This window comes from Oreochromis aureus, linkage group 15 (genome assembly GCF_013358895.1).
Source record: "Oreochromis aureus strain Israel breed Guangdong linkage group 15, ZZ_aureus, whole genome shotgun sequence".
Lineage (NCBI taxonomy): Eukaryota > Metazoa > Chordata > Actinopteri > Cichliformes > Cichlidae > Oreochromis > Oreochromis aureus.
The window spans coordinates 39714952-39738387 of NC_052956.1; the positions used below are offsets into that span (position 1 = coordinate 39714952).

The window sequence follows — 23436 nt, forward strand, 5'->3', positions numbered from 1 at the left end:
AGGAAAACAGTAACACGGCTTTAGATTTGCTTCCTTGCACAGAAAGAAGCCACTTAGGTGGAAACCAGTCAGCTGTACTCACCCAGGCACGTGGGCAGTGTCTGTATGGGCATGGAGCCATGGCAGCTCTTCATGTTGACAGAGCAGGTAATATGAACAAACAGTGGTGGCATGTCCAGCTGTGGGGCCTCATTCTCCAGCAGGGACTCTCCCTCCAGGATGCTGAATGAGTCCTGGTCCTGGTTCACAGTGTTGGAGTCAGACAGGGACTGGTCCTCACCCTCTCCATGGGAGCTGTTGCCTGGGTGCTCCTCATACTCCACCACCAGATCTGTGTCACTCTCCGTCATTATGCAGGAGGCCGGCACGTTTTCTGCAAGTGTAGCAAGAGAACTTTAAAGTAGTCCTAAGAATCATAAAATCTCTGCAAAATCTTTTTGTTTCACTTCTTTGGTTAAATCAGGTTTTAGGAAAGGTTTTATTTTACTTTCAGACTTATCAGACTTTTTAATGACCCACAGGGACCACGTGTATCCTGCCTGTTACGCATTCTCCACAGACCACACGCTCACATCAACTAAGCTGAATCTTCTCCTGCTGTGCACTGCATGGACTGCATTGGGGGTTCCAGGAAATCAAGGACTCCACATGAATGTCTGGAATTCCTGAAGGTTACTCACTGAGTTATAATAACTTACATATGTATTTGTGTCCGTGTCTAACAATAAAGGGATATAATAGTATATGAATACATACACGAGTATCTCACACCTGAAAAAGAGGTGATGCGTCTCGTGCTTCTAAAACATGACACAGAAGTCGCTGAAATAACGACGTATAAGGCTGATTAAAAACCAACTGATAAACCACTAAAACAAAACTCCTGGAAATCAAACTTGAAATGAGCCGTACTAAAATGATCAGTTAGACTAGGCTCGGCCTGAGAGTCTTCCTCATCTTCACCCTGCTTTGAGTTAAAGAGGCAAACTTCTCCTACACCTTTCTCCCAGACACTGAAGATAAGCAATATTACAACTTATGCTTAATGACGTACACTCTGAAACATGAAATATTTGTTACTGCTGTATGTGTGTGACCACAGTGCTGACAGGAGACTAACAACAAACCTAAACTAAAGGAAAACTTTTCAGAATGGCCTTTACCGTCTTCAGTGGCGGGCTCAGCTTCTGACAGCAGCTCTTCACTCAGCCGTCTTTTCATCTCGCCGTCCTCCGACTCCTGTGAAGGAAAATCACAGCAGCAAGGTTCATGCTCAGATATCACTCATCTCTCTCTTTGGGTTGCTTCTCCACATTTTCAAAGAAAAATAAACCGTTTTTTATTTTTTTCCCCAACATCCGATTTGTCCAAATCCTTAAAAATAAATGATATTCATCCCTCTTTATAACATCTAACATGCTATGTGACGCATGATAATGTAGCAAACTTATAGCAAACTCACCTCTTTCTTGGATGAAGGTGGAGAGTAGAAGAAGTAGTGTTTATTGGAGGGAACACTTTTGAAATACTGAGAAAGGATCTCCATGAATTTATCCTGACAAAAAATAGTTTAAAATTGAAATGATACTCATTTAAAGCTGTTAGCTTTCTGGTACAAGAATTCACAAACAAAAATCAGCTTTAAGGGAACACACTGAAGAGTATGGGATTACCCTTCAGACACTACCTGTATTATTTTGTGCAGATCTGGATACACTTCACAGGTGGGTTGTGTCTGAAGCAGCGTCAGAGGGAATTCTGGTATCTTTCCTTTCTTGGACTCTTCCTTGATCGGTGGAGATGTAGGAGCAGAGGAATCAGGAATTCCTCTGGATTCAGCCTCACTGGTGTCCTCCACTTCAGTACTGTAGCCAGAAATATCACACAATTAATAACTGTGTCAGTTAACATGAATCTTATTGCAGATTGACCTTAAAACAGTCATTATAAAAGTGCTATGGAAGGAAAAAAGCCAGCACACTGACAGTAAACTTATGAACTGGAACATGTTACCAGATTTGATTCATCAAAGGACAATTAGCAACACTGTGTGGTGGTTTGTTGCTTTGAATGATGACTGGTATCTGTGACTGCTTTACATAAAGTGAAACATGCATTTATCACTTCTTGCCAACATCAGAGCTCACTTCTCAAACAGCTCTGATATCACAGAGGTCTCAGAGCACCACATTATTCCAACAGAGCACCTCACTCTGCCAGCACAGGCTCACCTGTGGCAGACTGCATTTAGGAAACAGACACCATCTATACTTTTGACATTACAAACATTTTCATAAAGCTACATTAAATAACACTAAAATTTTGCTTAGTTGCACCAAAGTTTATGTTTTGTGCCGTTTGCTGTTTTCGTTCTCACACTTCAGTCACATGGTGGCAAAAGGCTCAGAGTCTGGTTCTGTCAGAGATCTCATCCTGTTAAACGGGAGTTCTTCCTCCCCACGTTCGCCAAGTGCTTGCTTATAGGGGCTGGTCTGGTTGTTGAGGTCTTCTCTCTAATTTTATAGTTTTTACTGTAGTTTACCAAGTCTTTCCCTTGCAATGTAAAGCACAGTGAGAAGACGGGTGCTTAGAAGTGTGAAAAAAAATTGAATTCTGAGTTAAAGCCTCTTTTTTTAAAGAAAAGTGCAGAATAAATAAAGTTTTTTAAAATAAACAAATCAAAGTATGTTTAAGTCACACCAACATCAGCACATGTGAAGAAAAACCTGACGTAGGCCTCTGTGGATGTGAATTCACCAACTCAAACAGCACCATCTGGTGGACAGTTTAAATCATTACTAATAACTAGACTTTATATCCAGATTGATTGCATACATGCCATTAGCCCCAGATAGATGGACAGAAACGTGGGTTACTCCCTATACTGAGATGTTTTATGTAAACCAAAGTATAAGAAGGTGATAAGCTATAACTTTTAAATGCCGATTATGTTAAATAGAAACAACTTATTTCTCAAAAACTGGCATTTAATCTGATTCTGATGATTGGCTTCACCTGCATGAAGAGGCCACTTTATCATCGAGTTGCTGCCCCTCAGCTTCACCAATGATGAACGTGGCAGGGCTCCTTGAAGGTTTCAGAGGCCCTCCTCCCCATCCTGGAGTCTTGCCGTGTTCCCTGAAGACCCTGATGTGTCCACATAGCGTCTGCAGGAAGGAGGTGATGTCGATCTCCTGCAGCGATTCTTCACAGTAGTCCATCGCCATCAGGATGTCCTGGGAGCTGATGTTGTAGGACTGCTGCAGGCTGCGGTATACCCCTGACAAGAACACGGAACCGTGACCAAACAATGCTCAGACGAGTTTCAGTCACAGTCACTGTGAACACCTGTGACACGACGTATTAGTGCGGAAGCACTTTTTGTTAGATAGATAGATCCTTTCTCATTTTTGTGTGTGTGTGTGTGTTTTGATGGGGTAAGGATTTTTCTTTTTGTTTTTTGACTACTCAATTAAGCATCTGTGTTGGCGGACGCAGATCACCTTTGACGTAGCTCTGGTAGTAATGCTCCTGCAGCATGCTGCAGTAGTTGGCCAGCTCCTTGTGTTTGTGAGGCTGAGACAGGAGGTCGGTCCAAGGAGACGGACTGCTGCGATCCTGAGATAGAGACCTGCTGAGGAACAACAGCGCAGCAAAGACACTGAGAAGAAGTAAACCTGGTCTGACACAATGATGAAGGATCAGTTGAACCCACAAGGATAGATTATGGTAGTACACAAAACCTTAATTTCACACATGTAAACAACAGAGCTGGTTCAAATACAGACAATTCCATTCCACCTAGTTTTGCATAAGCACTTACATTTAAGCATGAACCCATATGTACACTACAGTACAGGCCCAGTCACAAAGGCCGAGAGACCAGTCGATGAAACCCTCACAAGCCAAAATCCTTCTGACCTCCAGCAACTGCTAAACGACTGACGTGTATTTCCTGAAGCAAATCATCTAAATTTGAATGTTTCCATGTTAACCAGTGGTTGTTGACTCGTCTCTATGCCTGTGTGACTGGGACTGGGGCTTAAGCATCATCGAAGGAGCCAACAAGCCTGTGAGGGACAGCTGAAGCTCCACAGCAAGCATCTGAAGCGCTGAATTAGGGGAGGAGCAAACATGATTTATCAGGACAAAGGCGAGTCTGATCATTTAACAATATTTGTATTTTTAACTTAAGTGTATATGTATGGCGTATGTAAGTGTATGTAAATTATTTGTGTGTGTTTATAGGTTTGTACTTTAAACTTAAATTAGGACACAAAAATCTAAACAACAGTCTTACTGAATTCAGTGTTGAACATTGAGCCGTGACACCCAGAGGTCTCCTCCACACATCAGATTTTAGTTAAGCACAGGAAGTCTTTTATCGTTTCCCATTTAACCCATTCTAAGTATTAGGATAAACTCCAGACTCCAGTATGTTTCTGTTTATTAACATCAGCATAACTTTACATGTTTACATGTATGTCATGGCCCCCTGGTGTCAGTTTAATCATCACGAGTCAACAAGATGCTCTGTGTCTGCATTCCCTCTGCATCAGGGGTTCACAAACTGTGGTACACGTACCACTGGTGGTACTTGGGCTCCATCTAGTGGTACGCGGGAAGTCTCCAGATTAAATAATATAGCATGTTCTGATTGAGGGAAGTCTGAATCATTCAAACGTACAGCTCTGCTATCACTTCCAACATAAATGAAGACAGAAAACTAAACAGCAGTGACGTTTGTAGGGTTACTGAAGTTGGGCTAGCTGCTATATAATGATGTGCTACGTGATTGCTAGCTACACAGCTATGTTAGCATAGCATAAACACAGTGAAGCTGGAGGATGAACGCTAACTCTTTTCCACTCGATAAAAGTTAACGTGAGGGTTCCCGATGGTTAGGGACAAATGCAATCGCATGGCAGGATGCTGTAAACGGACCAAACTTCAGTCAGGAGAACAACTGAGATAATCCATCCACAATACCAGGTTAGTCATTAATATACTGCTGCATGGGCTGGGCTGTAGTTACAGCGTAAGGGTTTAAACACTGAGCTTTAAAATGAACAGTGGCAATAAAAACCCAGAGAGGCCGACAGTGATCACTGACTGTTTTAGGGGCTTGTTGAGATTAAACAGAACAAGATACAAAACATTAAAACAAGTTAAAAACACAACAGCCTTATTAAACATGGAGTAGTTTGTTCATACTCATCACTTAAAGACCGGATATCACACCTGCTGTGAATGTTTTAATGCAGTACAGTTGTTGTTATTATCACGTGTCACATCCTGTTTATGACAGTTAAATAACATTCATATAAGAAATAAAATCGTCTGTGTAAACTGTATGTGGTGCTGTGCTGAGTCTGGCTGGAAATATCACTACAATCACAATGTTATCAGCGATTCTGAGGTGTACCAATAAATACTGCCAAGCTATTTTAAACAGTTTTGGTCAGCTTCAAGCATGCAGTGAGTGTGTTTCACCCAGAAAAACTGAACTATTGCAGTACTCAGTCACACCGGCACAAATAATTTAAACAGAAAGTTTGATCTGTCTACATCATCTCTTTGAATTAAAACTATAGTTCATATGTAATCTTTGGTTCATCACCAGTGAGGCTGGTTGTCCAAATAAAACAAATTAAAAAGCTGAAGCGCTGAGACGAACAGCAGACAAAACTGCAGACTCTGTATCAGTGTTAATGCATACAAATACAGGAAGTCCTGCATCCCACTGAGTCTTTCACATTTCATGTTCTTGGATAAAAAGCTTGTATATAAAACATGGATGTAGATCCCAGGTTTAAAAATCAGTCCAAAACTGGAAGTGTCTTAAACCTGTATTCCTTGTCCTATCCCACAGGAAGTGGCTTGGAAAAGTAAGTGTGACTGGCCCTTTTTATGTCTTATTCAGCAGGATACGATAGCAGGCATGAAGGCAAAGCCACAGTTTTAAGAGACTTCCACAATGGCTTCAGACCTGGAAGTTACATCCAAACATTTGAACTCAGAGCTCCAAATAAGCACATGACAGTGACAGAAGAAGAAATGTGACCCTTTGATCAGTGTCTGTGTCAGTGTGCCCCAGGGTGGCTGTGGCTACAATGTAGCTTGCCATCACCAGTGTGTGAATGTGTGTGTGAATGGGTGGATGACTGGATATGTAAAGCGCTTTGGGGTCCTTAGGGACTGTTAAAGCGCTATATAAATACAGGCCATTTACCATTTACCATTTCTCTGTTGTATGCAGCAACAGGAGGAAGCACAGACAGGCCCGGGGAGGGAAGATGCTTTTACGAGCCTACAGCTTTAGAAAAGCCACACTGTCCCGCTCTACAGAAGACAAGCTAAGTTGTCAGAAGTGTCCAGTGAAAGCTGAGCAGCCCCTCAGCAGACAGAGAAGGAGAGCAGACAGACAGACAGTGTGCTACCTGAACTTCATCTGCTGATACATCTCCCAGGACTCTGCATCTTGAGCTCTATTCTCACCCGTGAAGACAACCAGAGACACACATGTTAACATCTCCACTGCAACTTTCAGGACAATCCAAGGCTCACAGTGTGTCACACAATGATGACAAAGCCTAATTACAACGCGGCTCTTTGTCTAGTATTTCTTCTAAGACTGGGTTAGAGGATACATATTCAGTATTTGGTGACTGTTTTTGTGTTCAGGGTGATAATAATGTCATTATTATTAAAGGGGAACGTTAGCCAAAGTTACAAAAAGACCCAAATAAATACAATGATTAAATAATTCTATATGATCTTCTTATCATTTTATATTAAATTGTAACTGAAAACACAACTGAAAAAACCTCCTTGTCTTTCAATATTACAATGCTTGCCTGTTTTTTTTTTTTATCCATCTCCTAAGAAAGGAGCTCAGTACCTGAAGAAGACGTCCCTGGGTTGGCGGCTGGAGTTTGGGTGAACCAGCTGCTCTTTCAGATTCTCCAGTGAACAGTTGTACACGTAAACTGGACACTTTAGCTGGCTGCTGTCACCAGTGCTCTGCTGGGAAAGCTGTCTGCTGAGGCTGATATGGAAGTCTGACTTCTGTGGCTCAGAGAAGTGGACTCCCTCTCTTTCTCCAACATCTGGAAACATCAGAAAAGAGAAAATCTTTGTGCAAAATGTTTGAACAATTAAAATCCTGCAGACGTGTGGTTTTAGGCTCACCTGAGCCTGGCATCCAACTCTCCATCTCTGACCCTCTGCTGTCCCAGCTGTTCTGCTCCAGGGTCTGGGAGTCAGAAGCTCCAGTCTGGCCTTCAGATGGAGATGAGAGCACAGGGGACCTGGCAGTGCTGGAGCTCGGTCGCCGATTAGAGCGCAGGCTGAGTCCAGACTCGGACCCCTCAAGGCCACCGGTGGATCCAGACAAGGAGTCAGCCTGAGATTTGTTGCTGGGAGTCAAAGTGTCGTCCTCCTGTGTGCTCACATTACTCCGAGGCTCATTCTCTCCTGAAGCCATCAACATCAGAACATCTGCAACACAACAAACATCATGAGAGCGTGCAAGAACCACCAGAACCAGAGCCAACAAACTGCAGACGTACCTGTGAAGGTAGCAGGAAGGAACGTGAGGATTAGATGCTGGGAGCTTATGCATTTGGCATAACATCTCCACTGTGGTGCAGAGCAGCTGCTCTCCAACAACAAGGGCTCTTCATCCACAAGGTCTGCATTACTGAAACTCTGCCAAACATAAACGACATTGTCACAAATACAGCAAAGAACAATGAAGGACCTGAAACAGCTCCCACTGCAGATTTCCAGTGTAGAAGTACTTTAATTGTAGTTATGGCCTCATTAGCTGAAACAGTCAGACAGCTCAAAAGGACTAAATCTATCCCATGTTTTACTTTAGTACTTTAATCTTCAGAAACAGCAGAATTACACAAAGAGTATCAGTATATGTGGTAATCGAGCCTAAAGGCATCAACGGCTCTAAAGAGTAAAACATTTTCAAACAGATCATCATAGCTGTAGTTTTATTTCTTTACCATGAAAACAAGAAACAATAATGATAAATGAGTCAACATAAATAGGACAGCTAACACACTTAAGAGTGACACATAAATGTGTTTCAGGTTTTGTTTTGTGCAAATGTTGGAGATTACCTGTAAGGTGCTGGATGACCCCATCACCTCTTTGCTGCTGCCGGCGGTGTAGAACGATGTCATCGTGTCCTGTTTCTCTGGAGGCTTGACGCACTCCTCTAAAAAAAACAGAGACACTGATAAAACGGAGAGCACAAAAACTCATACTTTGTTATTCTCCTATCATTATTTTTCCAATTATAATGGGATCATCTACTTCCAGGGGACACTCTGGAAATAAAGCTTCCACAAACTCACCCTGGCTAGATTCACCTCCACTTGCACACAGACAGACTTGTACAGACCTTTAATAACCGGCAGGGAGAAAGGAGCGACGTGGCCGTCTCGTTCCCGCTCCAAGATGTGATGCATGAAGGCGACGTGGTCCCCGTCAGCTAACGGGATCTCTCTGTCACTCAGCTCGTTCTCCAGGCTGGTGTGGAAGAGGCTGAGCAGGAGCTCATTGGGCAGGCAGGGGGAGCTGTTCATCTGCTCCTCATTCCCCATCGCTGAGCACAAACAAGGAAACGTGCACATCAGAATATTCCCAGGTCAATCCTTATGTTTTTTTATTTCATTATAATTTTAAAGAGTATAGATGCATGTTGTAGGACACAGATGGACGTGAGATGCATGAAAATCACCGAGCCCTCATATACAGTATGCTACTTTGTATTCCGCAGGTTGAAGTAAAATGTGCTGTACATACCTGTGCTGAATGTGACGAAAAAGAGTTCAACCTGCTGGCATTTTGGGAGCAGCTTAATGAGGTCAAACTGGAAAGGAACCATGTGGATGCTCTCCTCAGAGACCAGATGTTCTCCTGCATACACACATAATGGAAAATCATCCATCATCACATTTTCAAACAAGCAAAAACCGGAGAATTTCATCTGCTGAGCCATCAAGGCTTTTAGTGTATTCAGCTTTAGTTTAATGTTTGACTAAAATTAGCTCAATAAACATCCAACAATGGCAGACTGAGTGGTAACAACTCAGCATTTAAAACTGCAACACAACAGCAGCACGATTCTTGCAGTCATTTTTGGGATGTGTCGATATATTTTGCTAACGCTGATTAAAAGCCAAGTTTGTTACCTTGTGTATCCTTGAGTCCAGCTGGCAGTGAGCAGACCTGATCCTTATTCTGACACAGCTGGCTCAGATATTCAAAGGTCATCATGGTGGACATGCAGGCCAAGTCCCTCGGGAAGATCTGCAACACAACAGGGACACGTAAACCAACCCTGTTGCTTTTAATGAGAAACGCTACATACGGACACAAACTGAGCTCTAGTTTGAGGAGCAGCTTGTATAAGCCAGCTTTTCGTACTGCTTGAGGGATCTCCTGGTACTTAAGGCTCTGAAAGTAGCGGTGCTGATCCGCGCAGTTCACCGTGCCGCACTGCGGTTCCACCCAGCATTCGGTCACGAGGTTCAGCTCTGTGTCCAGGTCGACCGCCTCCACCTCGGTGTCATTGTCATCGTCGGTGGAAAAGCTAGAACTCCACGAAAGACAAAACAAAATGATGAAAACTGAACAGTTCCAGGTGAACTGAACCTGTACAAACATTTTTAACTTAGAAAGGTGTTAAAGGGTTTCGTGTTGGATTAACAGTTTACTTTGCAAACATCGACACAGTATCAGTGTATCTCAGATTAAATGCTGTTAATAAGCCAGACAACAACACACCGCTCGCAAAATACAAACACCTCAGTCACAAAGTTTCTTCCTCATCAGAGAGCTATCGATACGACATGCTGACTAGCGGTTTACATGAATTCCACTGTTCCTGATTTCTGTTGCTTATTTGTGTTTAATAAACAGGTGAACTAAACGTAGACTTTTCCCAAGAGATCACTTTAAGAGATTTGATCACGCCGAACTCAAACCAAGTGCCAATACATTCCTGTTGCTTTTAATAAAAACTCCCATCCTAACAGTGTATCCTGTTCTAAACTACGGTTACTGCCAGGCTTACCTGTCCTTAGTTGAGGTAGAGTGAGGGGGAAATAGGATATACTGAACAATACAAGAGTGACTTTCTCTGTCCACGTCTCCTGACATTCCCTGAAGACACAAATAAAACTCAGTTGAACCAAATCAGGATCACAGAGAAACAGTTTGGGAGAGCGGTTTGTCCTGCTGTTGTTTACCTTCATTGGCAGCTCGATCACCATGTTTATAATGCCCTCACCACTGGCAGCAAAGTTGAAGCCTTCTGACAGGCGAATCCTGCAGACATCAGGACAATTTTTAAGGTTTTGCATCTCAAAGAGAAGAAATTTGTAAAGTGAGACATGGCACTTAAAGAATCCAGAATTTAGATCAGAATCAAAATCATCTTTATTTGTCCCAGTTTGATTTATGGGAGAACTGCATAACCACAGAGTAGATACCATCAAAATCACGGTGAAAAACTGCTGCTCAAATGCGTATAGTTTTTCCTCATTCATATTTGTAGCTGTGAGCGTCTTATTTTTAAAGAGATCCCATTTGACAGTTTGAACTTACTCCGAGAGCATGGACAGGATATGGGCAACAGCCTGCATGGCTACAGCCGGTCCCTGGCTGCTCTGCACGGCCCACACCCAACGCTGGTGCAGGAAGTAACGTGACAGAGAGGCCAGCGTCGAGGAGGCTGTGCGATTCGCTGCCAAACTGAGGGGTGCAGTGGTGTTGGAGGGCAGTGGGAAGTTCTCCATGTTGAAGATGAAGGGAGTCCTGAAGTCTAGAGGAAGCTTGTCATACCTGCACAGGATCAGCAGTTAGTCTGCATTCAGCCTTGGTACTGTTGGTAGCAACAGCAAACTGTGTAACCAGTACTTTTAAGTGGTTATGCATTTATTTATTTATTATTAGATTACATGACCTTCTTCTGATGGCCTACTATGATATGGACCGACCTGATAAGCAGCTTTTCCAGAGGCTTACTGACCACCACCACACAGGGTCTGTCAGAGAGCGCAGGCTTGGGAGCAGGGATGGAGGGAGACTTGGAGGGAGATGGGTGGCCAACAGCCTTCCTCTTGGTTTTGGGTGTTGCCTCTTTGTTCTGAACACGATGAGGGAAGCGAAGCTTGAGGATCTGCTCTCGCAGCTCATCCACAATCTGATTTTAGAAAGCAAAGCACAACACAAGTCTCACAGAGAGTTACAAGTGGGGCTTGAAAGCAGTTTGTTCCCTGAGCATACGCATGTCCGATAACATCTTTCATGTTTTTACTAAACTCCCCATAAAAGAAATGGAGAACCAAATTTTGTAAAAACATTGCCGAAAAAACATAATACTGTGATCTACTAACATATATGGATCATAACAGTACCACTGATATTGTATTGGCCCCATGTTTTTTTGATTGAGTACCTTGTTCCTAATATGGGCCGGTGTACCGATGGGGAAACCCAGACGCAGGACCATGCAGGGGGTCTTTGAGATGACACGCACCAAGTAGAAGGAGGTGGGAGGCTGATCAGAAGAGCTGCTGAGTCATCAGAAAAAACAGAGTGTTGAGGCAGAAGTAGCGTGTGAAATCTTAAACATCATCAGCCAACGGCACCTGTCGTCTCACCTGTATATGAGTTTTACATATGAGTAACCCTCCACCAGCACGAAGCTGCTGCAGTCCCTCAGCAGTGACGTGAGGGCCGAGTGGGAGATGCGACACTGAATGGTGCTGTAGCGCCCGTTGTTTCCAGCTGTGTGCAGATGTTTGGGGACAGGCCTGCAAAGGTCAAAGTATTGTGGTAACAATGAAAGACTGGCAAAGCAAAATAAACAGACATAAACAAATACGGCTGATAAAAAGAATAAAATAATTTTTTTTTAGCTGCATTATTCTTACATATCATGCTCAAGGATGATGACAATGCGATGCATGTGTAGCCATCTCTGCCAGAAGTTGGCATCCATGGAGAGGATGGGCTTCCAGTATGATGCAAACTGGGACTGAGAGGAATCTTTCGATCCACTGTGCTGCAGAGACAAGACCTGGAGGAGGAGCAGAGACACCACAGCGTTAAGTGACAAACAACAGAAACAGAGCTGGTCCACACACACACACACACACACACACACACACACACACACACACACACACACACACACACACACACACACACACACACACACACACACACACACACACACACACACACACACACACACACACACACACACACACACACACACACACACACACACACACACACACACACACACACACACACACACACACACCAATTTGTAAATATTTATGTCCATTTTTGGTGTCATGCTTCATAAATCTGCAGGGATTGAGGAGCATTCGGGATCATAGTTTTCCATGAAAAAAAATGCAACTATGCATAAGCAACACTTTGTGATAGACACACAGGAAGTTAGCTGATGTTTGACTGGAGTCAGAGTTTCCACCTGTTCTAAAAATAATGACATGCATTTCTGATATAAACGCTGAGCCAAAGTTGAGAAATTCCACCAACTTCCATCATGTAAAACCTTGTAACGTTCAGTTTTTAAACCTTGCACCAACACAGATCATTAGAGTTAGTAAGTTCCCAACATAGTGGTGAAGTATAACAACAGGAAGGCTGACCGGAGTGGTGGAGCCAGGCGGGATGTAGAACAGGGGAACTCCATTTTTGGTGCTCTCAGGAATCATGTAGTTCTCAGGCATTGAGTTAAATGACTGCAGGTGCACCAACATCTGATCAGTTTGGTTGATGCTGGAAAGGACAAACAGCACATGGATTTTCATATCAGTACGTCTATATGATGGTGGGATTGCACAGAATCTCTAACTGGAAACCAGATTCCAGTCCTCATGTCGTACCTCTGCAGTGTGTTCCAGAAGCGTCGGATGACAGAGGTGCGGTACTGGCTGGTGATGGGTTTCCTTTGGGTGCAGCTGATGTCATGCAAGATGTCGTAGCTCCCCTCCATCGTCACCTCCACTCTGGTGGTTCTCTTGGAGGGGTCCAGAGGCCAGGAGGCAGCCGCGAGATACTCAATGTGCATGTTGTGTTTCCATAAGAGCACGAGCTTCACCTCCAGCTGAGTCCCACCTAATGTCACCAGCAGCTTCAGTCTCAACACAAACATTCACAGTTTTGACTTAATCTGAGATGTTAGTGAAGACACAGCTGTTTACCTTTAGTAAGGCTGATGTCTGTGATGGTGTAGCCCTCTCTCAGCCTCACAGACACCACGCTGATTAGATGAGCATGGACTTCTTTCTCTGTGTGCTTCTTCCTCCTCATGACCAGAGCAGGGTTCCCGCTGGCCGACACCAGGTGCTCATTGAACAGCTTGTGCTGGGAAACTACAAAACAGAAGCAGTTAGTTTCATGATGATTATAACCATCACAATCATCTTCATCACTAACAAAGAGATTATGGCCTACAAATGCTAATAAGCTGACAATAAAGAGCAAGAGGACTAGCCATTAAACGCAGCAGTGTTTGAACCTCTCGGACACTTTTATAATTCTATATATTTCTATATTTCTTCATATGACCTGAAATATAACCGGTTTTCCATATAATGTAGCTAAAGTGATCCCAGGTAAATAATTGATAAAAATATATGGAATTAAGAGAATTCAATATATCTTCTGTTTATGATACTTAGTTTAAGTTTAAGATAATAAACTTTAGTATAATTAATTAAGATGAATATTATAACTCAGCAGCTGCTTTTTTGTAAAAACTGACAGTAAGATGTAAAAAAGGATGGGATTCAGCCTTCATGTAAACCAGAGTGCTGTGCTGTGAGGCCTGATGGAGGAACGCTCATATATTCATTAAGATTAATGAATTAATGAATAATATTCATTCATTATTCACTCATTCATTAAGACTGAGGATTCAAAAAAACGTTAACAATAAAAAACACAGCATTTGTGTTTCAAAACAAAGAATAAATATTTAGATTCTGCACTTTGTCAGTGCTAGTGTGAGTTGCATCCTTGCTCACATCACACTCAGCAGGCTGATTCAGCTGGACTCTGATAAGTGACTTTGCCTCTTAGATTAAAAAAACTAGCATAAGACTTGCACATAGCTGTCTCACCACAGAAATACTCTGAGTTCATGGACTCGGGGCTCTTGAGGAAGGAGTATGTTAAAAATGCTTTGTGGTAGGCATTCATCTCCTCGCTGTTTAGGTCCACTTCAGGACAGCTGGGCAGGTAGGAGCCAAAAGTGGCTAATGAGATGAACTTCATCAGCTCGACGTTGGGGATATAGCCAAAGCTGCAGTCGTAGGAGTACGCCCCGCCAACCTGTAAATGCAAAAACAGAACAGCTGGAGAATCCCCTAAATATCTTTAAATAATAATTATCACTTCCATTGTGGGAAACGTTTGTTGTGACCCCTTATATAACAGTTCTTGCACGCAAAAATGAAATGTAATTTTATATTCAGAATATAAAGTTAGATTCTTGTCTTTACTTGTACAAAGGAGCAGGAGATGGTTCCACTCCTGAGCTGGTTCAGCAGGGTTTCACACATGGCGACATCAGGAACACTCGTAACCCCGTCCGTGATGATAATGATACCTTTGACAGAAAGACAAGTAAACAAAGGAGTCGGTGTTCCAAGTCAAAGCTTTTTCTTCTTTGTGAAGCACCAACTTTATATCCATCGCTACAGGATCGTCGCATTAATTACTGCCATGTGGTACAAAACCATTCATTAAAAGAAGCTTATGTGCGTTTTATGTAACTGCATTTACTCGTTCATTAATTAAACTTAATGTGTAAAAAAAAATAAAATGCATGCAGAGTTTCAACCTCTCTATTTTTATTTCTCTCATAAGCACACCTGTCATTTTACAGAAGAGAAACTGAGTGCATCAGTGATTTAAACTGTCTGAAAGCGTGCGCTCTTCCTCTATCAGTGTCATAAACTCTATAAAAAAAACAACAGTTTCCTGGCTTGCAGAATAAAGGAGGCCATGACAAATAAAGTCCCAAATTTCTGTGACTTCAGTGGTTCACATCAGATCAATAAGTTGATCCATACAGCAGAAAAACAACATCCAAGTAACATCTGATGGAGTGCTGTGCTTTCAGATGTTAACTGTTATTTCTGAGGAAACAATCATCCAGGTAAGTAAATCCCAGAAGGTTGATTCTGTTCATCTGGACGTGGCGTTTCTTCACTCATCCAGGTGACTTCTTCAGTCTCAGCTGACGGCAGGTTTCAATCTTATAAACAGTACATTTGCATAATGACTGAAACCAGCCCACTGAAGGAACAATGGGCTGGGAGGTCAGTCCTTCATCATGATTATGCAAATTCTCATGACCATTGATCAGTGGCCATGAGTCCCATTCACAGAGAGTTGGGGAATGGCTGCAATCACAGCATTGTAAGATGGTGACAGATGTACCCTTAGGCCCCCTCCTCCATTCAGAGATGGTCTTTCCCTTTTCATGTAAATATGCTGTTTATAAGGTTGGAAACCTGCAGTCAGCTGAGATGGAAGAAGTCACTTGGATGAGTGACGAAACGTTTCTCCCACTGAAAACATCCAGATGAACACAATCAACCTTTTGGGCTCTGAGGAAACAGTTTTTATGATCTATGAATGTCAGTGAAAAATCGTCTGTATCAAAAACAGATTTGTTTTTAGAAGAGACGTTTCTTTTAAATAAGGCATTTTAACTAAAGACAACCCCCTAAATAACACCATGGGTACTTGAAGTGTAACTTCACCAACCTGCACTGGAGTTGGGAGGCAGCAGCTGAAGGGCCAGGATGCCCTGGCGTACCATGCTGACCAGCCCCATTTCAGCTGACACCATGGAAACACTTTGCTTCCTGTGGGGGTGCTCGTCCAGGCTGCTGCTCTGGTCACTTGAGCTCTGTGACGGCTCCACGCACTAAATAGCAAAGGAAATATAAATGTGTTAGGACACATTTAATGTACAACATAGAAGGCCGGATTTAATGCCACACTCATTCTTTATAAAGCAACATTAAACTGTGACATGCTTTGATGCAGAAATTCTGCTTAAAGGTACTTGTTGTAAAGAAAACGTTTAAACCTTTCAAATATACCTAAAGCTACATTTATGTTCAAAATGCATTGTGTGGAGGAGCTTTTAGTTCACTTTGCTGAGGGCAGTTACAACATGTGCTTTTCGTAGGTGGACAAGGAAACGGTAACCATCTTATCTTAGTGACCCACTGAATGCAGTGCAAAGTCTGTCTCTGTTTGTTTTCTAGCAAATAACAGTGAATAATGTCAGCAGGGAATTTTGTGTTTGTTAACATATCAGGATATCAGCTACTCGCTCCCAGTCAGGCGTGTGCGGTGATGTGAGGCGATAGCTTCATTTCACTGACCTGCACAATCAGTCGACCCACAAGAAGACTCAGACATAGTTGTTCTTTGACAGAAGTGGGACAGATGTTTCTCTTAAAAACAATGACCTGCTACAAACAGGGGTCACGAATCACGCAGGCGTAGCAAACCTGCTGCAGTTAAATGGTAAATGGCCTGTATTTGTATAGCGCTTTACTAGTCCCTAAGGACCCCAAAGCGCTTTACACATCCAGTCACACACACATTCACACACTGGTGATGGCAAGCTACAAGAAGCCATAGCCACCCTGGGGCGCACTGACAGAGGCGAGGCCGCCGAACACTGGCGCCACCGGGCCCTCTGACCACCACCAGTAGGCAACGGGTGAAGTGTCTTGCCCAAGGACACAACGACCAAGATTGTCCAAGCCGGGGCTCGAACCTTCCGATTACAAGGCGAACTCCCAACTTTTTGAGCCACGATCAGTTGGCTAAAGTATCACACCCATGCTGTTTTTGGTAACCATGGATACAACAGGTGCTTGTGGTTGAAAGCCAATCGTGGAGAGTGTGTTCGGGGTCAAACTGAAGAGCGACGCTAATTCCAGTCTGATACAGTTGGAGGGCATTTTGGATGTTATGTTTAGAAAATGTTGTTTTCTTTTGGCTTGTAAGTAACAGCTGAGTTTTACAGGGTGCTGGTGAGAGTGTTTTTACACTTGCAGTGTTTCTCTAATAGTTACAGCATTCCTGCTAGCACAGTGTCATTTCTGCTGGTGTGCACTTGCCTGTTCGTGCTGCTGATGTAGGACTTCTGCGATGCTACTCTCCAACGCTCTGAGCTGCTGGTAGATGTGATGCAAGAACTCATCCAGGTCTGTTTTATCAAGCTGACATCCTTGGACCAAAACCTGCAGGGAATAAAAGATTAAGGACTGTCGGAGAACTGCACAAACATCTACAGCAGCTTAACATCTCCCACAGAAACTAACCCAACATGTGCTTTGGTGGCTGAAATGTAAAGCCAAATATAGTAAAGAGAGAGATTAAAGTAAGCATGAAGCACTCCACACCAGTGTGGGTTGGGCAATAAACACGTGCTGAAGAGAGAAACTCTGCTTTTCTTGGCGTTAAGTTAAAAATTACTTTCATTACCTGATGTGAAGTGAGGCCAATGATGGAGGAATATGCAAGGATGGTGATGAAGATCTTAGGCTTGAAAAATCGATCTGTTCCAGGGACTTTGAATGGTTGAACCAGACCAGCCAGACACCTTGACAAGGCGTGGAAGACCTCATCAAAGATCATCTCACCTGTGCTGTCATCCTGCAGGACAGAAAACAATAATCTGGAATATTGTACACCGGAGGCAGGACTCAGGTGTGAACTATGTCTATGACATTCAGACCTGCCCCAGTTTAGGCAGAGGATTTATATTGAATTGAATACATTTTCTTTACATGCATCAATGGAGTCACTGTGAGAGTGTAAGTCTATGTCATGCTCCTGTCTTAAAAAAAACATCTAAACTTTAATTAAAGTCCATTATTAGTGGAGCTGATTCAATCAGTCGCGCTCTGTCCACAGAACCTCTGCTGTGCAGACTGAAGAACCAGATGGATTTTCACCACAGACTGAGAATAACAGTTTTAACATTAACATCAGGGACCAGGCTGATGTTGAAGTTCAGGATGAGGCTTTGCAGGAAGGCCTTATCTTAACTGTTTTTTTAAAGGCAACATGTGAGTGACATCACTGTGATGTCACTCACTTGTTAGGTGAAATTCTGCTGTGAAGACTCGAGCTGAACATTTGTGTTGGCACTACTTTAGAAAACTGCTGACACTGATGTAACTGTGAAACCAAGAAACATGGCACTCATACAACAATGACTTCAGTCACAAGCCACGCCCACACTAAAGCAAACCCTCCTTTATTCAGCTTTTAGAAGATCCATCCATCTGCTTACTCACTCACTTGCTTATCCAGTTGAGAGTAGTGGATGTTGGAGACTATCCTAGCTGTCATGAGAGGCAGAGTACACCCTGGACAGGTTGCCAGTCTGTCGCAGGGCTAACATATAGAGACAGACCACCATTCACACCATTTAATTTAACCCTGTGCATGTCTTTGGACTGTTGGATGAAGCCACAATACCCAAAGAGAACGCACACGGCCCTGGAAGCTTCTTCTAGCTGCTCTCTCAATCAGCAGGGTTCACCACAGCAGACAGGTCTGCAACTTTGATTTGACAAACTGTTACACTGGATGCCAACATTGAAACAGGGACCTTTTTGCACATTAGGTGAATTTAGAAACTACATAAACTTATGAAAAATCTTATTGATGTTGTACTTTAAAGGAATTTGTACTTTTTGCAACCCGAGGTTCCAATTTGAAGTCATGCAGGTTTAAGGCACTTAAAAATAAGTCCTTATTTTATATTTTACACATATTTAACCATATAAGGTTATACCTTATCTAAAACAAGTTCAGAAATGACTATCTGTAAGTAACTGCTTAACAGTTTTCCAAATATGGCCTTCATGCTAACAAAGAGGCAATAAGGAAAGTCCATCTGTTGTCCATATCTTACCAGAAAGAGACGTGCTGAGAGAAGTGAACCTGAAACCTCTGAACTGCATTAAGTCCTTCTCGTATGTAATGACATGGTTCAACAGTGCAGCGTGTGGATTTACAGAATACTCGGTGCTGTTTCATATAAACAGGCTCAAATGTGAAGACTGAGGAGCACATTCAGCAGCACAACAACAGTCTCAGTCAGGCTTCTGTGCTTTCAGACTTTAATTGTATCCTTGTGATTGCACTTGGTAAGAGTTCATTGGATCACCATGCAGTGCTGCTTCACATGTTTGGATGGCCATGCATTCAGTTTTCTATGAGATGTTTCAGTATGGAGTAGCAACATCCCACTGAGCAACAGCTCGAGCACGATTCAGATTCAACCAACTAAAAGTGAAAAATCTTAACGAGGTCAGAGCGGCAAATGATTGGGCAGCTCAGAAGGCAGAGCGGGTCATCTAGTCTGCAGTATCCTTGAGCAACATACTGAACCCTGGGTTGTCCCCAGTGTTAAATAAAGAGGCAGCTGGAGTAAGAAAAAGCACTTTAAGTGATCAAATATTTACCATTTGCAAAATTCATTCACAAAATATGAATATTCTTTGCTATTATAACAGCGTATGAATAAATTAAAAGCCTTCTTGACTACAAATGGAAACACACTGAGACACTAAGGAGCCATGAAAGAGAAGTGATGTACTTGATATAAGACAAGTAGACAAATGGATTGTCCACTATGAATAATTTACACAGCAAATAATCATAACAAACTTAAATATTACATCTATTCTTGCACTAAGCACTTTTTAATATTGTTTGAAGTCGTTCAGGAGACCGTGCATTTAAGACTTACCACAATCCCTGTGGAAGGACTGAGGTCCAGCTCGATGATGAAGCGGTACCTTCGGGCCAGGAAGGTGGCCCGGGTGGAAGGCATCAGTATGCATGGGTGTGAAGTTGGGGAGATATCTGGTTGCCATCCTTTAGGTAAGATGCTAAGCAGGTCCAGTTCATTTTCAGAGTGCAGCTATAACAGGAAGTGGGAGTAAATATGATTTGCAGTAGCTTTTAGTGACCAATCAGAACAGCAGATACAATGTTAAAAAAAGCTCTCTGTGACACATTTTCCAGCCTCAGCAAATGCCTCCTAAAGCTTAACAGAGCAAGAACCATTTCCCATAACTCCACACATCAAGTATTTTTCCTTTAACTTGTCACATCTCCATCAATAGACCAGAATGTTTTAGCTCTACAGTGCAGCCACCATCTAATCATTGGTGGCATATGCAGGAATAAGAATAGAAGGGAGCCAATCTTAATGCCACTTTTTGATCTTGGTGCTGCTGCAGAACAGGAAAGTAACTCACCACTTCAGGCTTTGAAGCCGGACAGATGATTTGGTTAAGTTTACTAAGAAACCACGCCAGTCGCACATTCCTAGAGATCCGGTAGTCCTCCTTCATGAGCAGGTAGATGTGGTCAGCCTCCTCCACCTTAACAACCACATGCACAATGCATAAATGTGGGATGTTCACACATCTGTATGAGCGAGAGAGGGTTTGAGGATGCCCAACCCCACTGGATGGCAGCATTATTCAGGCAAGACCATAGTTTCTAATATAAGCATCTATCCATGTAGAACAGATCTATGTGATCTATTCTATTTAAACTAGCAAGAGAGGCTATAAATGTAATTTGAAAGTATTTACCAATATCACAGTTCAGGAGAGCAGTAGGGTCACAACTTTCACAACATGTTTCAGAGGTCACAGAATAACAGATTTCAAATCGAAACTAAAAACTCACCTTTTCAGTTTTAGCTTTAATCGTTAACAGGTGTCATTCTGTAAAGAGTACTGACTCTTGTTTTTAATTATTAATAACTATATTTTAATTTTGCATTTAATTTGATATGTCATTTTTTCTAATTGCTTTATTGACTGTTGTGCATCATTTTCATCAGTTTTGTTGGGCTTGAATGTTCTGTAAAATCTGTAGTATTATCATTTAAATAATGAAATTAAGAGATTCACCAAGTCTGAAATCAATACCTTTGTTTAAAACACCCATCTGACTGATACCAATTTTTGTACTGATGTTCTTATGTTCTGTTTCAGGTTTTTATTTCACCACAATTCAACATTTTGCCAATGCAAAACTGATGTAACAGTTAAACATTGGTCAGAGTAAATGTGTCTCTTTTTTGCTGACTGGCAATCAGCAATCAGCAAGGTCCATATCAGAGAATAACAATGTTAGCCTATATATTTATGCATCCATCCATTCGCTTCCGCTTATCCTTTTCAGGGTCGCGGGGGGCGCTGGAGCCTATCCCAGCTGTCACAGGGTGAGTGGCGGGGTACACCCTGGACAGGTCGCCAGTCTGTCGCATCATTTATGCATCATTACACATAATTATAGATTACAACACTCAGCAGTATATTGATTAAAATTAGCTATAGCTTCCACATTACTGATATACAAATAAAATAAGAAGTAATTATAATTCAACAACATCCTCTTCAGTCACACCAGGCCTCTGCATATCCTCCTTCACTACGTCAGTGAATCATCTCTGTGGTTTTCCTCCTGCCCGGCAGCTCCATCTTCAACATCCCTCATTACGTACTCTCCCTCTTCTGCACCATCTCAGCTTTGCCTCATTAACTTTGTGTCCAAACCACTCAGCAGCGCTGTCCCTGTGGCCATTCTGGTCACTCCCAACAAAAGTCTTAGCATCTTCAGCCCTGCCACCTCCAGGTCGGCCTCATGTCTTTCTGTCAGTGCTATGCATACCAGCAGGTCTAACTAACAGATTATGAATCTTCCCTTTATCTCTTGCTGCTATCCATCTGTCAAAAATCACCCGTGACACTCGTCTCCACCCACTGCACTCTGCCTGCACTCTCTTCTCCACCTTTCCTCCTGCAGAGTCCAACAGTAAAAATGTACAGCTTGCCTTAAAGTAACATTTCATAGTCAATCTTTCTTTTAGCTAGCTGGTATTTTGAGATACTGGACTTTCATGTTCAAATTTCACTTCATAAAACTGCATTTGTATTTATTGGAAATACATAATGTGGGCTAAATATTTTTAAAAGCTATGTTTACTAACGAACAAACGCAGACGGTTAAACCTTTGGGCTATTTTAAAGCTGAAGCAAAGTTTTATTTGGATCTGTAATCTGCAGTCACGCATCGCCGAGTTGCTAACAGGCCAGAAAATTCAGCAAAATTAACTTAAACCTTCTGACTAATGTGACTCGTGTTTACTTCCAGTTTCCCAGTTGCTGCTAGCTTCCTGTAGTCGTGTAGCTCTGCAGCTATCACAAGTTTCTCATCGTCTGCAGACGTCACGTAACAGCTCTGCTCTCTGTTGTGGATTACTTAAATTCATGCTTCACTTTAAACGGCACTTTAACGACTTCTGGGTGTTAAGAGCACGAATTTAAAATGTGCCATTTTTTTACTGACCAATGCTACCCTGACTGTTACCTCATTGTCCGGTCTCTCTGCCATGCCGTGTTTAGCATAAGAGCTGCAGGGATGTCGGCGAGGCTCGGCCGACGGATGTCCACTCTGTGTTGTGCAAAGTGGTCTTTATTAGTACTTGTTTATCATCTGTCTTCTCTTCTGATCAGGTGCTCGTAGAGCGGTATCAGCGTCGACATGTTCTTCTTCGTCTTCTTGTTTTCACGCAGTTGACGTCCAAACTCTGCGGTCTTACCGCCACCTGCTGGGCTGTAACGGGACCTACAGGCGGCCGCGTCGAAACGACAATGTCGATGCTGATATTGGTATCGGATCAATAATAGAAAGAGTGATAGGATTTACACTTTGTTTCTAAATATTTACGTGTGTTAAATGAATTGTTATTTGGAAATTAAAAAAATATACATCAAACATGCACTATGAAATATGAACTTTTTTTTAACTCTCAGGTCTATGCTGTTTGTAGCCTGTAGCACATTTATATGACAGAAGCTGACACAAAGTCCTTTAAAGACAGGCACATTTACATTGCAGGTCTCCATAAAAGTTTCAAAATACATAAAAAGCTCACAAACTGTTCTCCACAACACAAGCTGCCTTTATAAGTTCAAAGTATCAGTATCTGTACTGGTATCAGCAATACTGGCCCTGTTTTTACTTGGTATCGGAGTGATACTAAGTAAAATTTGCAGTATGGCACAGCACTAATGGGGCACAAACTTTATAAACGAGGACTATCTCCAACAATAACATCATTCTTAGATTTTCTCTGACACAGCTTTGCATTACAGAATTGATTTTCGTGATTTTAATAAAGAAATTATAGTGGAACTGTTACTGCTGTGGCATGTTCTTTATGAATAATTGGAGGTAGATAAGATGGCTATGGAAGCTGAATTAAAAAAGCAGTTGATACTTATATGCAAAAAAGTT

At 42.4% G+C, this 23436-nt stretch overlaps 1 protein-coding gene across 9 annotated transcripts in view; it reads right to left on the reverse strand.

Moving 5' to 3' along the window:
• Nucleotides 1-22704, reverse strand: part of szt2 (SZT2 subunit of KICSTOR complex) — a 97659-nt gene extending 74955 nt beyond the window's left edge. For 3 of the 9 annotated variants that reach the window (XM_039599362.1, XM_039599365.1, XM_039599358.1), the window contains exons 1-33: nt 22507-22704; nt 20379-20504; nt 19865-20038; nt 17584-17754; nt 17217-17339; nt 15841-16003; nt 14568-14674; nt 14187-14397; nt 13266-13436; nt 12948-13179; nt 12711-12840; nt 11961-12106; nt 11688-11840; nt 11483-11600; nt 11022-11227; nt 10630-10866; nt 10272-10350; nt 10097-10185; nt 9448-9619; nt 9213-9330; nt 8824-8937; nt 8420-8623; nt 8136-8233; nt 7572-7710; nt 7192-7500; nt 6902-7109; nt 6441-6488; nt 3504-3634; nt 3016-3280; nt 1688-1865; nt 1463-1555; nt 1164-1239; nt 83-373 (exon numbers count right to left, since the gene is read on the reverse strand). In XM_039599362.1, the coding sequence (XP_039455296.1) occupies nt 83-373; nt 1164-1239; nt 1463-1555; nt 1688-1865; nt 3016-3280; nt 3504-3634; nt 6441-6488; nt 6902-7109; nt 7192-7500; nt 7572-7710; nt 8136-8233; nt 8420-8623; nt 8824-8937; nt 9213-9330; nt 9448-9619; nt 10097-10185; nt 10272-10350; nt 10630-10866; nt 11022-11227; nt 11483-11600; nt 11688-11840; nt 11961-12106; nt 12711-12840; nt 12948-13179; nt 13266-13436; nt 14187-14397; nt 14568-14674; nt 15841-16003; nt 17217-17339; nt 17584-17754; nt 19865-20038; nt 20379-20504; nt 22507-22530 (5104 nt within the window). In that variant the 5' untranslated portion in view covers nt 22531-22704. The remainder of the gene's footprint in view (nt 1-82; nt 374-1163; nt 1240-1462; nt 1556-1687; nt 1866-3015; nt 3281-3503; nt 3635-6440; nt 6489-6901; nt 7110-7191; nt 7501-7571; nt 7711-8135; nt 8234-8419; nt 8624-8823; nt 8938-9212; nt 9331-9447; nt 9620-10096; nt 10186-10271; nt 10351-10629; nt 10867-11021; nt 11228-11482; nt 11601-11687; nt 11841-11960; nt 12107-12710; nt 12841-12947; nt 13180-13265; nt 13437-14186; nt 14398-14567; nt 14675-15840; nt 16004-17216; nt 17340-17583; nt 17755-19864; nt 20039-20378; nt 20505-22506) is intronic. The other 6 variants (XM_039599366.1, XM_039599360.1, XM_039599361.1 and 3 more) reach the window with 6 other exon arrangements.
• Between the last annotated feature and the right edge of the window lie 732 nt (nt 22705-23436).